Here is a 16,765-nt window from a genome sequence, read left to right on the forward strand (position 1 = left end):
TTCTAAGGCTTATGGGGGGGGGAGGTTGTCATTTTTGTTAAACCTGCCAGAGAATAAGAATTGTGCAAGAATATCTTTCGCCTGCAATCTTCGAGCACTAGAAGGAAAATAAATACCATTCATGTTATGTCTGTGCTGTTTTACTTTATATGTAGTCACTTACCAAGAAATGTTATCAGTCTTGTCCCAAAGGTGCTTTTTCAAGAGGCAACTGGACTATCTTGTTTTCTTTGAAGACGTTTTGCTTATCCAAGAAGCTTCTTCAGCTTCTTGTATGAGAAGCAAAATGTCTTCAAAGAAAACCAGAAATTCCAGTTGCCTCTTGAAAAAGCACCTTTGGGACAACCATGACCTGTATGACTGAGAATCTCCATAGACATTATCAGTCTTATGATTTCATTCTTACTTTCATATCTCTTAACTTTGTTTAAAATCAAATGGACTTTCATATGACATGGTGGAGACAGAGAAAGGGCACTCAAAGTAATCCATATTCTGTTCTTGTGTTAATTAGATGTCCATCACTGCTCATGTTCACAGTCGATCACATTCAATGTCAGGATTTGAGGGCAAGTCATCAAAAACAACCAAACCCTCTTTTCTATTTACTGGGGGAGGCGTATTAGAATGACTCCCCTTCTCTGAATCAGAATGCAGGGCAGGCTGTGCATTTATTGTCTTCTTCTCTTCTCCACGAGATAGAGAATTGTCCACTTTCTGCTTGAGGATCTTGAACTGTTTGAGCTTTACGGGGTCCTTGATTTCCTTGGCAAAGTGGAAGAAGATGGAGATATCTTTTCGGAATTTGGAGCTCATCCCAAAATAGATGATAGGGTTATAAAAGCTAGCGGATTTTGCAAAAAGGCTGGCAAAGATGCTGGTTAAGTTGGGGACGGTGTAACCACAGGCAGACCACATGGAAATGACAGCATATGGGGACCAGGCAGCAATGAAACATGTGCAGACAACAAGGGAGATCTAGATGAGAGAAGACGGAAGAATGAGACTCGTTGGTTTCCGTTTCCATGCCCAACAGCTTAGTCAATTTAGATTTACTGAATGTTATGTTAGAAATCAACAATTTGGAAGAAGGGGCAGCATTGCTGCCTGCTAAGTTTTGGGGTCCTAAGCCAGAGCTTACTTGGCTTTAACCTAAAGTTGGCTCTCCCAGAAGCCATGGTCTGCATAGTTTGTCTTGTCATTTTTCTTGTGCACTTGCACACCAGAAGAGTCAAAGAAAAGTCAAGTTGGTTCTTGCTCCTTTTTCAAAAGCATTGCACACACAACACATTAAAAAAGGAACAAGGCTTGATTCATGCAGTTGTAGCTGCCCTCTTGACTTTCTTGACCCACATGATTGACTCTGTTATTCACAATAAATATCAGAACATGTAATTTAGGAAGTCTTTTATAACCTACTCTTGAGCTACATTTAAGCATAATGAATTTTATTTGGGGGGATTTGGCTTTCAAATTGGTTGGGATAAGAGAAAGAGATCTTTTTGTAATGGTTCCATGCATTTATCCTAAAAGCCTCTTCGGCTTGGTTTCTTATCCTAAGTGTCAGTCTAAATATAACCGTAAATCAATTAATAAATCGATGTCATGATTCTCTATTTATAGGTGTCTTATTGCCTTATGCTGCATTGCTGTGGATTACCAAGAGAGAAAGAAAATAACATATGGGAAAAGTACCAGGGGTGAAATTCAACAGGTTCTGACAGGTTCTGGAGAACCAGTAGCGGAAATTTTGAACAGTTCGGAGAACCGGTAGTAGAAATTTTGAGTAGTTTGGAGAACTGGCAAATACCACCTTTGGCTGGCCCCAAAGTGGGGAGGGAATGGAGATTTTGCAGTATTCTTCCCCTGCCATGGCCACCAAGCCACGCCACGCCCACCAAGCCACGCCCACAGAACCGGTAGTAAAAAAAAATTGGATTTCACCACTGAAAAGTACCATATCTGGGCTGCAAAGATCCCGACTGACCATTGAATGGCAGCAGAGATTTGTCCACCATATCTTTGCTGACCAGATATGATAGCTATGACAATGGAGTTTTTGCAATTTTGTTTCAGCAAGAGAAAAATGGCCAGACCTTACCCTGGTAACGCTTTGTTCCATCCTCCGCTGCCTATCCGTTGGGTCACCCATTCCACTTAATGCATGGCTTGACTTAACTGTATTGATGATGGACGTGTATGAGAAAACCATGACTATCACAGGCACAAAGAAACAGCAGATGAACACTGACACAATGTAGGACTTATATGTGGTTGAGAAATTGGCCTTTGTCCAGTCGATTTCACATGTTCCGTACATCCGGTCTAGGAAGCAGGAAAACTTGGTTCATTGTACAGTTTTTAAACCAGGTCATTTTTAATTTTTGCATTTTAAAAAACTACTCTGCTGGGGGGATTTTTACTAGAGGGAAAGGTTAGAATGTCTTACTTAAGGTATGTCAAAGAGTACAGTGAAATGTATATTGGAAAGTCAAAGAACTTTCTATTGGGAAGACTATGACATTTTTACCATAGAGACTTCCTTCCTTCCTTCCTTCCTTCCTTCCTTCCTTCCTTCCTTCCTTCCTTCCTCCCTCCCTCCCTCCCTCCCTCCCTCCCTCCCTCCTTCCACCTTCCTTCCTTCCTTCCTTCCTTCCTTCTTTCCTTCTTTCCTTCCTTCCTTCCTTCCTTCCTTCCTCCCTCCCTCCCTCCCTCCCTCCTTCCCTTCTTTCAATACAGAAGTGATAACTGATTTGGTGGCAGCATTAACAAAGATATACACCAAGACATACTTGGACATGCAAAATAATTTGGAAAAAAAAAAGAATTACCTGTATAGCTCCCCCATCCCAAGAGTGGAGCAAGTGACCAGAAGAAAGCTGTTGTCCAGATAAGAAAAATAGCAAAGGAGACACTGCTCAGGCTGATACAATATACTGAAATAAACACCAGAAATGGGGTTTTAATACTTTCACAATGATATAATAAATAAATAAATATTATTATTATGATATAATAATAAAGAATGTTCCATCAAGAAATTAGGAGAGCCAGTTTGATATAGTGGTTAAGGGTACTGGCCTAGAAACCAGGAGACTGTGAGTTCTAGTACCATTTTAGGTACTAGGTACCTAGGTATAAAAAGCTGGCTGGGAAGCTTTGGGCCAGTTATTCTCTCATCCCATCTCTCTCTCTCTCTCTCTCTTTTTAAGACAAGCTTTATTAAATTTTTCTTTTACATACATATTTTATGAACAGAGTATTGACCAGGTCACATTTTTTACAATTTATAACATAATTATATATTGATTTTTATAATCTATTCCAATCTTCTTTTTTATTTTTTCCAGATAAAATTTACATATTTCATTTTCTATCATAATATTCTTTTTTCTCTATTTTTTATCTTATCTTAATTTCTTCTTAATACTTAATATATAAACAGTATCACTATCCGCCCTTCAAATCCTAATTTTTTTAGCATTGCTTCAATTATTTATCTTATTTCTCCATTTATAAAATATATTTCTTATAATCCCCATCACATTTTTTGGTTATAAACAATAAACTTCACTTTATTCAATTCTTACATTGAAACCCTTTAACTTAATTGATCTTCCACATCTTATCTGATCTCCTCTTAATATATAATAAGCAATATCACTCTCCGCCCTTAATTCCTGACTTCTATTACAGCATCCATTAATTATTTTATTTCCTAATTTGCAACATATTATGTCAAAATCCCATCACACTTTTTTTTACATTTCAATTTTGTATCTTAATTTCAATTATTTTCATAATTAAACCTAATTACTACTTCATATTTCATCTGCTGTTCCAGTTTACAATACACAATAAATATCGTTATATTTACTTTTTACATTCACAATTACTATTATTAATACAGTTCCCTTAGATCTACTAATATATATCTTAATTCCTTTCCACTATTCTTCCCCTTTTAGCCATTTTCTCCTGGTCTCACCAGAATTCCACTTCTTAATGATTTTCTCCTTTCATCCTATTTTCTTAGCTTCTTCTTTTTTTATTTTTATATTTATTATATCTTTTATCCTGAATCCTTTCTCTAACTTTTGAGTCAATCACTCGCATAATTCGCCCCCCTGCTGTTACCTAATCTTTTCCCATTTCCTTCTCTTCCCTTACATTGCTTTTTTGGGGGGAAATATTCCCTCCTGTCCATTCTTTTTTTGCCACTGTAAATCCCAGTGTAATCATTTCCTTTCTTGGGCTTTAATATGTTAACCTCCTCTTTGTTCTTCCCTCATATTTCAAAACTGTTAAAATTCTTTCAAATCTTCATTAAAAAATACTTTCCCTCAGGTTTCCTTTTCTTATATTGGTTTTAATTTGTCCAAGTCCAATTTTAAATCCAAATATAAAGTTTTCTTTTCTGGGCTTTAATACTTTGACTTCTTCTTTGTTCTTTTCCCTCCATTAAAATTCCCAAGTGCCAATTAGACTGTTGTTTCCTTGCCGGGATCTTTTAAAGTTTTTTTTAAAAAAGAGAAATTTCCTTTTTTTACCTGTGAGTTGGCCAATCACTCACCCGGTACCAGTACTCCACCCAAACACTGCTCCTGCACAAAATCTTATTCCGATTTTCCCAGCTTCAAAGCGGTCATTTTTAACGGCTGCTGCCCTTCTATCAGATTGAAGAGCTGCCTCTGACCTTCTGAGGAACTTGCCTGTTCCTCTTGGTCATCCGAGGCGCCTTTCCTTCTTCACCGTCCCTACAAGATGGTTCTGGTCTGAAGACCTCCCAAACAGCAGTTTGTCTGGCTGGATTTTCGCTGGGCTCTTTGGAACCCGCTAATTTCCAGCCAGTCTCACTGCGATGCTTTTGGTTTTCTCTCTCATCCCATCTCATAGGGTTGTTGTAGGGAAAATAGAAGGAAGAAGGTGTATTATGTATGTTTGCTGCCTTGAGCTACCTATAAAGTAATAAATGCGGGATTTAAAAAAAAATCCAAATTATCATTTAGAATTCCAAGACAATTAGACTTCTCAATTATGAATATTTTGAAGGACAAAATAATGTTCATACAAAAATATTTGAATTGTAACTCTGCTTATTTGTCCATATCATGTCTTCCAATTTAACTTTGAAGAAAAGTTATTTCATCGAAACCTCTACTGAACTAAAGAATATGACTTAGAATAGCCACTCATCCAGTATTAAAAGTAATGTGGAAGGACACAGAATATTCTTTTTATGCCTTTTATGTTCTCTAAGTCCAATATCGACAAAGAAATTGTAATGTAATAAATAAAATTAAATAACAACCATGGTCCATAAAACAAAGAGATTTGGATACTGATAGAAGAGAATATTTGTAGCACAGGGCTGAATTGTGGGGTCCTTGGTGCTCTCTGAGCTTGCTGGATTTTTTTGTATATGTCATGATGATGTTACCAAGTTTGTAATGAAACATCTGCTAGAAAACCACTAAGCTCTGAGAATATCAGGACCCCACAGATTTGGGTATACCTATCATTGGAATGAACAAGCTGTGCATTAGGATTACTGAATTCTTACACCCACTTTCCTGAGAGTAATCCCCACTGATTTTTATAATAAGGCCAACCACATAAGCAATGTACACAATTACTGATGTGCACTGATAGATTTATGACCACAACTGAGTCCAAAATTTCTGTTGCTAAGTGAAACATTTGTTAGTTCTGCCCCATTTTACGGCTTTTCTTGCAACAGTTGTTAAGGAAATCTCTCCATCTATTAAGTTAGTAACATGGTGGTTAAGTGAATCTGGCTTCCTCATTGGCTTGAAGGTTGCAAAAAGTGATCACATGACCCCAAGATACTGCAACCATCATAAAGATGAGTTAGTTGTCAAGCATCTGAATTTCGATTATGTGACTATGGGGAAGCTGGAATAGTTGTAGGTGTGAAAAATGGTCACAAGTGACTTTTTTCAGTGCCATTGTAACTTCAAATGGTCACTAAACAAAGCCCTTGGACCAAAGTATTTGAACAATAGTCTATTAAAAAATTCTGATTTTTTAAAAGTCTTAAAAACTTTTTTAATAGTGCAAATTTAGTTGAGTGAACTTTATATTTCCTAAATCTCTTACCTCTGTCGGGATGGCACCCTTTAATATAGCGAGTTACGCTAATCACCGTGAGTGTATTAATACTGGCAAGGCCAAACAGCAATGTCAGAAATCCATCAATCTAAATAAATACATAAATGTATAGATTAGAGCAATGCTTTCACTTCAGCAACTTTAAGACATATAGATTTGAACTCCCAAGATTCTCCAGCCAGAGAATTCTGGAAGTTGAAGTACATACTGTATGTCTTAAAAAGTTGATGAGGCTGAGAAATGCCGGATTAGAGAGAAGTGACACCTCTTGGTTTTAGAATACCAAGCGAAATAGCAAATATTCCAGGCTGTATCAATGTAATGATGTATCATCAAGGAAAGTCTTCACGTTTAAATCATTGAACATGCAGATATTCTAAGCAACAATAATAAAACAAAATCAGGCATACAGTGTGGATGAAATATATGTTAAATGAACAAGTAAACCCACTCTCTGAGTTATACAAAAGGGGAAAAACAGAGTTTTTTTTACACAGATACAGAAAAAGACCATGAAACTGCCGAAGTTAAGCATTTATAATTGCTGTTGTGTAGAAGAACAACAACCAGAGCCAAGGGGCGGAGATAAGTGAATCATCAACTAGAGTTGTTACATTCCTACAAAATAAGTTCAGGAATAAGTTTAGGAAGCCTAAAAGGCCATTGACTTGGTTTAAACAAGGTCCCAATTGCCCCCATTAAAAATCAAATTGCCCGCCTGTGGGGTGTGAGCCCCACATTGGGAACCACTGCTATAGACAAAAGTTACTAACAGGAACTTTGAAATGCAAATTCTGGATGGAGCACAGTCAGAAGACTTAGAAACTAAGAAAAAAATAGTCATACTGCATATTTTCATGGCAAATCACATGCTATGAAAAATATATGATATGCCAGGCAGAGGCAACTAGGGAGGTGAGGACGTAGGGAAAAAAAGTCAAGAAAAGCTTTGATTTTGTTTTTGTGGCCACCATCTTGGCTTCTCTGACATCTCTCATGGATGCCACTGGGTACTGTCAACCCAGAATGCAAAATATAACCATTCTTCAAAATGTGTTGTTTTCTATACCTGAAAGAAGCAGCTACTTATTCTTCTATAAAATGTTCTAATTCTTTAAAGAGAGTTCTTTAAAATGTGCAGAGCTTCTTGAACTTGAATGGAAGTGGCATATGAACTATATGTTAATTTGAACTGTAATATGGAATTATATATAGAGGAAGTACTAATAAGATTATTGATTCAGTGAGGAATAATTAATTATGAGATAGTTTATTAGACAAATTGGATGGTTGAAGATTAATTGACTAAGAATTGATCTAACCTTTGTGGCTTGGTGGCCTGGCTGCGGAGGGAGGGGATTTGGGTCGTGCAAGTGGTGAGCCCTTGCACAAGTGATGGGCCAGCGTACATATGCATAGTTTAATTTACACAAGCTGCGGGTCAATTCCGAATAGCCCAGAGGTTGTGGGCCCCTGATCTAAGCAATCTGGAGTAGTGTCCAACTTCATTATGAATGTTTGCCTTGCCTTCTTGGAAATGTTCATTCCAGAAATTAATTTAAAATGATTATATAAATAAATATTAAGAAATGCAGATTTCTATTTGAATTATTGTCCTTTTTATATTTATTTTCCCCATAGTTCACATCTGTTTTGGGGCAATGCATAAATATTTCCCTTTTAGAACTTATGTTATCTGATTCAAAATCTTAATTCATGTTTCTACCTTAGAATACAGTGAATGAATTAACTTCAGGTAAAAAAAACCACAAGAGGTTGACTTTGAGCCAACTTCTAACTTTTTGCATGGTTATTGTCACCTGGCAACATGGTTGTCTTAATCAATGTTTACTGGGATCATACTGCATTCACTGAGCCTTAAAGCATGCCTTACAAACCACAGGGTTGGCCCAATGCTTGAGATCATACAACTTGTAGACTCAAAACCAAAGAATCCAAACAAACTTAGGTTAGTTAATACAATTACTGATTGGGAGGAAAAAATGCAGTCAGCGGGCAGAAGGAATTTGATGTTCTTGAATTTGTTCCAAGAACAAATCTTACTCTTCAAATATCAAGCAGCATTGTTGGATTTAACATCTCCAAGTTTGTGGTTGGAATAGTTTTTCTATTTAATGAAGTTTTCTATTCAATGAAGAAAGGATGGAAGTAATGATTGACTTTTGTGTACAAGAATGTACATCAAGAATGTTTAGCTAATTTCATTATTGACTCCCTTGGCTTTTCATTTTTGTGATTAGAAAATATGAACAGATTGCCAGTTTTACACTAAGACTGCTCTTTCTATAATATAGGGATTCATTAATTTTTACCTATGAATTGCCTACATGTTAAGCAAAACAACCCATATAATCATCATACTGTATTTATGTAATTTTCTTTTTGTGCTATATGCAGTGATGGGATTCAGCCAGTTCGCACCCCTTCTGGAGAACCAGTTGTTAACTTGTTTGGTGAACTGGTTGTTGGAAGAAATCATTAGGGCAGAGAACCGGTTGTTAAATTACTTGAATCCTACCACTGGCTATATGCATTAGTACCAGAATTCTCAGAACTCAAGTCCAGTGTGTTTCCTCTCAGGATAAAGTGAACAAGATTACATCCAAAACCAGAATTATGTTTTCTTGGAAGATTGTCAAATAATTAACAAGAAAAGTTCATAAGAATTCTTTATGAAAGTTGATCTTTTAGTCTGTCTCTCCATCATAGTTCTGCTCCTGTGCTTTTAACAGTGCCCTAAAACATAAGACTTGTGTGTACTTTTGCAGGATGCAATCTAATCTGTTTCAGATAAGAAGAGATAATAATGTTATATAAACTGGGCCTTTAAAGTCCTGGGTTTAACGTGAACCTTTAACCTTTGGCGTGGTGGGTGAAGGCATGAAGTCAGAAATTTCCTTAGGCACAAAGTCTGCCTTGGGATGAATTTGGGCCAGTCCCAAAGTTTTTCGTCAAAAAACTTTGACAAAATAAATAAATGCAGGGACCTGTCCAAAGAATCAAAGATGACTGATTGAAATTAAAAAAAAAATATGGAAGATGGTCAGACTGAGTTTCAGCCAGTTACTTCGCATTTGACTTTATATTCCATATTGGCAGAGCAAACTGTGTTTTGTTGAAAATATCACACCAATAAATGAACTGTTGTTTGAGTTGATCAAAGCCAGTTTTGCTGCACTGGCAACAGTACCTTAGAGCTATTCCTGGCCATGAAAAAAGATTTGAAGTTATTGGTAAGAAGGAACATACTTTATGATCAAATTCAATGAATTAGATATCAACATAATATGATAATGTGTAGCCCTCAGAATCTGGCCCTCCCAACTTGTCTTTTTAGGAGATCACGAACCACTAGGTCACATATTCCTAGTGATTCAACTACAGAATTTACCCTCCAGGTCTTCGACATTTTCCCTGTCAATTTGATAAGTGTTATTGCTTCATTTAGATATATGTCTATATAATCTCCCATAACTGTTCCTTTTAAGAGAAATATATTACAGGTATTCACTTTATTCTGAGACAAGATTTTAATCTTTTCAGTTGCTCTTTTGAACTATTGTCATGGAATAAAGAAAGTACATTTGCCATGTTATAGCTAAAAGATTTATTCTTTAGCATAGGAAGGACAACTTTTGGTCTCAATTACTTTATGGTCTATAGACTTAATGTTATTAGCATATGGCCATATTAATGGATTATTTAATTAGATGGTAGATGTGGATTATTATAATGATACGTGGTAATAAAATGTGTCTAGAAGACGAAATTATGGTGTCATTCAATGTTACAGGTCTCTTTATGTCCAGAACTCATGAAAGAATCCATGGTAGCAGTACTACACAACACAACTGATCCAGCCAAATATAGTAAGATTGAAATACCTGGAGTCATGAGCCTCATCAACATATGTTTCACCACCTAATTTCAGTTTGATGGACAACTATTCCAACAAATCAGAGAAATAATCACCTAACACAAGCTATGAAAATGATAACACTGTTATACATCAAAAACATCTCAGAAACAACCAATAGGCCATTACAACCACACGCCATCATTGCAGCAAAAAAACCAACTAAAGCCCTCCAAAATATCTTAAGTAAACCAAATGACCCAGTAGTCCAAGATAAAAAAAAATGGTATCATCTGCAACAGACAGTAAAAGGATTGTAGCAACCAGTCTGTAGGACAGACACACAGGAGACTAGCAGAGCACATCCATGAGTGAGCACTAGCAGATGGCAAAAAAAACCTCCTTAATCTCACAAGAGACTTCTGAGACAGACTTAATCATAGTTTCAACTGAGAAACTATGAGCATACTAAACCAAGCTAAATCCAAAACAGCTAGAGAATTCCTAGAAGCTTATATTTCAGACAAATCTACCATCAATCTATACATAGACATAAACCCGTGTTTTCCCGCCATTCAAAAGAGACAACACAAAACTTAAGAAGGAAACAAAAGAACACATCCTCTCCATCAACCAAATAACCAGGAATTAACACCACAAAAACAATAAAGCAGAAAAGGCTATCCTAATCAAGGAACTACCAAGGAGAAAACCACATACCCACTAAAACTGGAAAGGCATACTATTGTATATAATCAGGGAACAAAACCAGCTCTCACTAGCACTGATGATGTTACCTGATCTCTCTCCCTCTCTCTTTCTTTCCCTACATGTTTGTTTCTTTTTTCTTTTGTACATCAAACACTTTCAGGGAGACAGTTCACAAGCACAATGGGTCTTTAACACATTATAATTGTTAATTGAAATGGTACGTGATCTATCTCCCATGTAACCTGCATCTGCATAACTAACTTCCTCTCCCTTCCTCTCCTCCACCTCACCTCCATTTAAATCCTATATCAGTTTAGCCATTATAAAACTCCACCAAGATTCCAGATTTTTTGTTACTTTAGATTAACATGGCTCCCCTCCTACAATGTTCAACATTGACCACAGGCAAAATATTTAAGGTCATCCTATGCATGCTATGCTGTGCTATGCTGTGCTGTGCGGTGCATATGCACGTATGTATGTTTTTCTGCCATATATTTTTCTTGCTTTCTATATTGGACTTCCCAAGAAAATCTGATAGCATACTATAACTACAGTTTATAAAGGGTGCTAACTCATGCTTTCAATTTTCTTGCTTCAGGTTTAAAACATTTAAAAATAGAATGTTATGTGCTGGCAAAGGTTTGATTTATAAAGTCAAATGTTCCAGACAAAATAATAACGAAGGAAACATTGACAGGAGAAGGATTTGACAATTCCATGCCCCAGATTAAGTGATAGGCAACATACCCTTCTGCATTAAGAAATGTCTGCAAAATGGCTTTTCAACTACAAAATGGGGAGAAGTCTCCATATGTTCTACTTAACTATAATAATTATTATAATTATTATAATTATAATTATTATAATTAAATATAATTATTATAATTATATTATAATATATATTATTATTATATTATAATTAATTATAATAATCAGTGTGATCATTTTACACAGCCTTAAATCCATTTTAATTCAATATTTATGTAATCTGAGTAACAGTTTTTTAAAAAATGAAATATTTGTTTTAGCATCTTAAGATAAATAGGATGTAAGAATGATATTTATTACTTAATGATGTGTATGATATATGTGTGTGTGTGTGTGTGTGTGTGTGTGTTTGTGTGCAGATGTGGGCAGTGGTGGGATTTAGTCAGTTCGCACCACTTCGGGAGAACCAGTTGTTAACTTTCTGAGCAGCTTGGTGAACTGGTTGTTGGAAGAACCTGTCATTAGGGCAAAGAACCTGTTGTTAAATTATTTGAATCCCACCACTGGATGTGGGCTTCCCTTGCTTTATTCTAGAGTTACATTTCTTGAAAACTTCACATAAAGCAAAATTTAAAGTTGTGATCGTGTGAGGTCCTTGCTGAATGATCTGCACAGTCCTCATTTAATAATGGCTACGGATAGTGCTGGAATTGCCGTTGCTAAATAGCACTCATGTGGTTTTTGTCCTATGGCCATGTCACTCAACAACAGTTTCTGGTCCCAGTTAGCATAATTAAATAAGAACCACCTGCATTTTAGAAGTAGATAGTAGATATATAGACAATATAACTGGAAAAATATGAAAATAAAGTTATAGTTGCTTAGGCAATGGATCTGTGACTTGTCTAACTTGTGTCTAAACCAGGGGTCAGCAACCCACGGCTCTGGAGCCACATGTGGCTCTTTCATCCCTCTGCTGCGGCTCCCTGTTGCTGGTCAGCTCCACAATTAATAGGGCTTTCGGTTAGGACAGGTAGAGGAAAAAGGATGCCGCGCTAGCAGGAGACTCTATTGTGGGGGAACTGGACTTCCAGTCAGCAGAGGTAAAAGGACGCCACACTAGGAGGAGACTACAATAGGGGAACCAGATTTCCGGTTGGCTCCAGAATTGAACGGGGGCTTCCAGTTAGGACCTTTGTGGCTTTCTGAGTGTTTAAGGTTGCCAACCCCTGGTTTAAAAACTTAATAGTTGAAATAATGTTATTATTATGCCTATATATGTTGCAAAAAAGGGACAAGAGACTATAAAAAAGAGGCAGGGATTTGATTTCATAAGCTCTGCCACCCTTTTAAATTCTGACAATCCCTGGTTGATGCTCTTGACAGTACGTTTCACATTGTGTGATGTTTATCTTCCACAATTGCACATTTGATCAAATGGACTGCTTACCTGACAAGTCCATATTGATGTAACAATGAAGCCATCATCTCGAAACACATTGAAAATGTCAATGATTCCACGGGAATAACCAAAGATAGCAATGCTGCCATCAGACACAGCCAGATTAAATGTCAAATAATCAGTGGGTTGAAGAACAGCTCGTTGTTTATATAATACAAAAATTACAATGCTATTCCCAATCCAAGACATCCAACCTGGAATATAAAGTTAAATAAAATATGTGAAACTGCATTCATCTAAACCAAGGCAAATTCTGCTGAGGGATTCTTCAGGGATTACATAAAGAATTTCCTATTTGGGGGCTACTTGTGAAATTACTTCTCCGCAAAATGTATATTGCACTTGCTCTAAAGGAAAGTTTAAATTCATATCAAAAGAATATGAAGGTAGGAACAGAATAACAGAGTTGGAAAGGAATCCAGTCCAACCCCCTGATCAAGCAGGAGACCTTATGCCATTTCAGACAATTAGCTGTTCAGTCTCTTCTTAAAAGTTTCTAGTGTAAAAGATTGTAAAAGACTATAAAAGACAATCCGTTATATGCCTCCTCTTCTTGAACATCTTGTAATATTTTAAAAGGAACATCAATCAAAATACCTCTTTTAGATTATTAGGCCTTCTCACATCTGGGAGCAGAAGACATTTCAGAAATATTGGGCTCACCAAAGTTAACTGGGGGATTTTGTACTATTATGATTTTCGTTATGGAAGTGCTAACTAGAATTTCAAACTGCTGAATAGCAAAAGCTACATAACCCAAGAAAAGAATAAAAGGAAATAAATACCCAATTTATGCAACAATTTGAATAAAATGATCAAAATACAAGGCAAACTTATTTACTAGAATAATAAAAAATAAATGTAAAATATAAAATATGTTTTTTAAGTAGAAATGGCTAAAATAGAAAATTATAGACATGTTAAAACTCTAAATGATTAAAATGCTGAAATACTCAAGTATTGAAATGCAAAATTATTCTACTAGATACAACAATGTAAGGCAGCATTTCAGATTGTAATTCAAAAGGCAATTTGGGGTAATTTGTGCAGAAATATAGCATCTGTGTTCAACCCATTGAAATAGCCACATCTAGCAGAGCCCTACCTGAATATATAAATTCTCAAATGCTACAATAGTTATCCTTAAAATATCCTTTACTGTTTCTTCCAATCAGACCTTCTCTTCTTTGTAGTATTGCTTTATCACACAAAATTAATTTTCACAAAGTCAGAAAGAAACACCACAATGGCAGAGGTGGAACCAACGAAAACCAAGAAAAACCAAGGAACAGACAGAAAGTGGACCTCTTGCCCATTATGAAGGCCGAGGAAGAGGATCAAAATAATTATTATAATCATATAATTAATAATTATATGATTCTGTAAATATCCAGAATGAGACAATTGAGCCTGGCTGCTTCATCTGACCACCACTTCTGCCCCAGCCAACCCACTGTGGCCATCCCTCTCCCACCAATTCTCCCCTGTCACTCCAAAACAGCAGTCATTAAAACTCTTAAAACACACCAGTCATTGGAACTCTTTGGTAACAGTAGCCTAGATTTTCTTCAATGGATACTTCTTTATAGGAGTTTTCTGAGCTTGCCTGATTAGTTCCAGTTCTGTCTGGCAGTTGAAGCCAGGCAAAATTAATTCCTCTAGGAAACTTACCACCTGCTTCTGTCTCTGCAACACAGCAAAAACAGCTGGAATTTTGAATACATAGCCCAGCAGTCAACTTGACTCTTTTGATATCACTCTCAGATAACCTTGAGAAGGTTACAAGTAAGAATGCTTGAATAACAATGGACTAGAACTAGTAAATGGCTTGCATCAAGCAACTTAGTTTTGGAAAGAAAACTATTTGCAACTCAAGCTTCATCAATTTCAAGTCCAATTTACCTGAAGAGCATACTGGATTGATAATCCTGTCTTCCTCTCCCACCTTTTCAAATTCTTGTTTACTTTAAGATAAACATATATTATTGTTCTGCTCTCCTAACAAATGCATAAGAAAAGAGAATGGACTCTCATTCTTTAATGTAGTGGTCTATTTTAAACTTTTCCTATATATTTCATTTCATTAAGTGGAGAGACACCATAACCATACATACCCAAAGCGAGCAGATAAAAGCCAATAATAGTTTCTCCTTGTTCTGAGATTGGGTGGTCTTTGTTTAAAAAAGTAAGATTGTTGTTTCTCCAGGGTGCCTGACCAGAAATCTGAAAAGACATCTTCAGGTTTCCCAGAACCCAGAACTTGCTGTTTCCCTTCACTCCAGGATAAGCCACACAGAAGGAAGCTGAGCTTTATCTATTTCAAACCTCTGCTCTATATTGTTCAGAGATGAGACTGGAGACTGGTAGCAAAGGGGAAGCTAAGGCAAAGAGTAGGAGCTTTGCTGTCTGCTGCATTTGCTAATCCTGTCTATTAATACCCAGCAATCGCCAAGCTGTGCTAGACAAAGACATAAGAGTTTTTATTCATTACCTGAGGCTATTACATGTCAACACCCTTTTAGTGTGCAAACAGTGTGCCTATACTTTACAAAATGACCATGTCAGAGAAAACCTCAATACCCCCAAATTTGGCCTGATAGCACAACATTCTTCTTCCTTCACTGAAAAAGAAAACTTTAATTTAATGGCTAATAAATCATATATGCAAGGTTATCTAGGCTACAAACCTCCAGACAATCACCAGATTTCACCAGAGAAGTACAGACAATTCTTAAGTTTTGCTGCCATCAGGTGTTCATCTAGATGTTTGAAGACAAGCTGTGGTAGTCCTGCATGTGTTTGGAATCCATTACTGCCAATCACTATAGATTTCTCCCTCTAATGTTGTATGGTGATTCTCTTGGCTATCACTTGTGTGTGAAACATCTACAGCTGTTGTTTTTATAGATTCCACATCTTACAGATATAATCAAGCAGGATACTATATGTCCTTCACTATCAATAATCAAAATGAAGTTAACATTTCTATGGCTTCCAGTATTTTATTTTACAGAAATCCTGAAAAGGGAACAAAACTATGCCTAAAGTTTCCATAGAAGCACAAGCCTTTTAATAATTATAACAGTTCAGATACCAAATTCCTCTTAATCATGAAATTATATTGTATGCCTTTGGTTAAACCACTTTGGCTGTTTAAAATAAGAAACATCTGCAAAACGATGCAAAATTTAAAACTACTCTGTGCCTTCTATTTCAGTACTTCTACTCTTTGTGATGGTTTGTTTTGTTGAAAATTCTTCACTGATACAGTGATTAAAATATGAAGGGATAATAATATTGAGCACTAAATATAAGCATGTATAATACACCACAAAGTAGTTTTACTTAGATTCAGGACAATAAACCTGAATATCCATTTTTCTAGATGTAGCTTATTATTAATGATAATTCTATGAATTGAATATTGCTAAGAATTCACATTATTTTGTCTCTTGCAATAATATTATACTTGGAAGAGGGTATTTAGTCTTTAGGCTACTGGCAGCAGAGCCATTTTTCCACTTTATCCTGGCAGAAGCACAATCTATCCACCATTTCTGAAAGGTAGGAATTTATGACATTTCCTATTCCTACCCTCAGTAAGCAGCTAAAACAGTCTCTGCCTTGGTTTTTGGGCTGCAGATTGAAAGTAGATTTTTCCATCTTGTGCTACCTACAAGCCATGCTGGCTGGTTACTATCTTTTACTATATCAGGAACTTCTTGAGTCCTTATTTCCAATTGGCTAATAGCCCCCTGGTAGGAATATCCCCTTTTTTGGTTCAGGAAAAAGAGTAAAATTGGGTAGGTTTCTTTCTTTTTCTATTGATCCAGGAAGGGGAAAGAAGTGGAAAAATTCACCAATTAGCATTA

At 36.3% G+C, this 16,765-nt stretch overlaps 1 protein-coding gene across 1 annotated transcript; it reads right to left on the reverse strand.

The window, feature by feature from the left end:
- Window positions 1-534: 534 nt before the first annotated feature.
- Window positions 535-15,128, reverse strand: LOC139321549 (visual pigment-like receptor peropsin). Its single transcript, XM_070950294.1, has 6 exons — window positions 15,008-15,128; window positions 12,882-13,087; window positions 6,121-6,220; window positions 2,832-2,936; window positions 2,102-2,325; window positions 535-978 (listed from the first exon to the last, which is right to left on the reverse strand). The coding sequence occupies exons 1-6, from the start codon at window positions 15,126-15,128 to the stop codon at window positions 535-537; spliced, it is 1,200 nt and encodes a 399-aa protein (XP_070806395.1).
- Window positions 15,129-16,765: the final 1,637 nt, after the last annotated feature.

The sequence above is a fragment of the Pituophis catenifer genome, unplaced genomic scaffold, assembly GCF_029215685.1.
Source record: "Pituophis catenifer annectens isolate HBS135680 unplaced genomic scaffold, rPitCat1.0.hap2 SCAF_1, whole genome shotgun sequence".
Lineage (NCBI taxonomy): Eukaryota > Metazoa > Chordata > Lepidosauria > Squamata > Colubridae > Pituophis > Pituophis catenifer.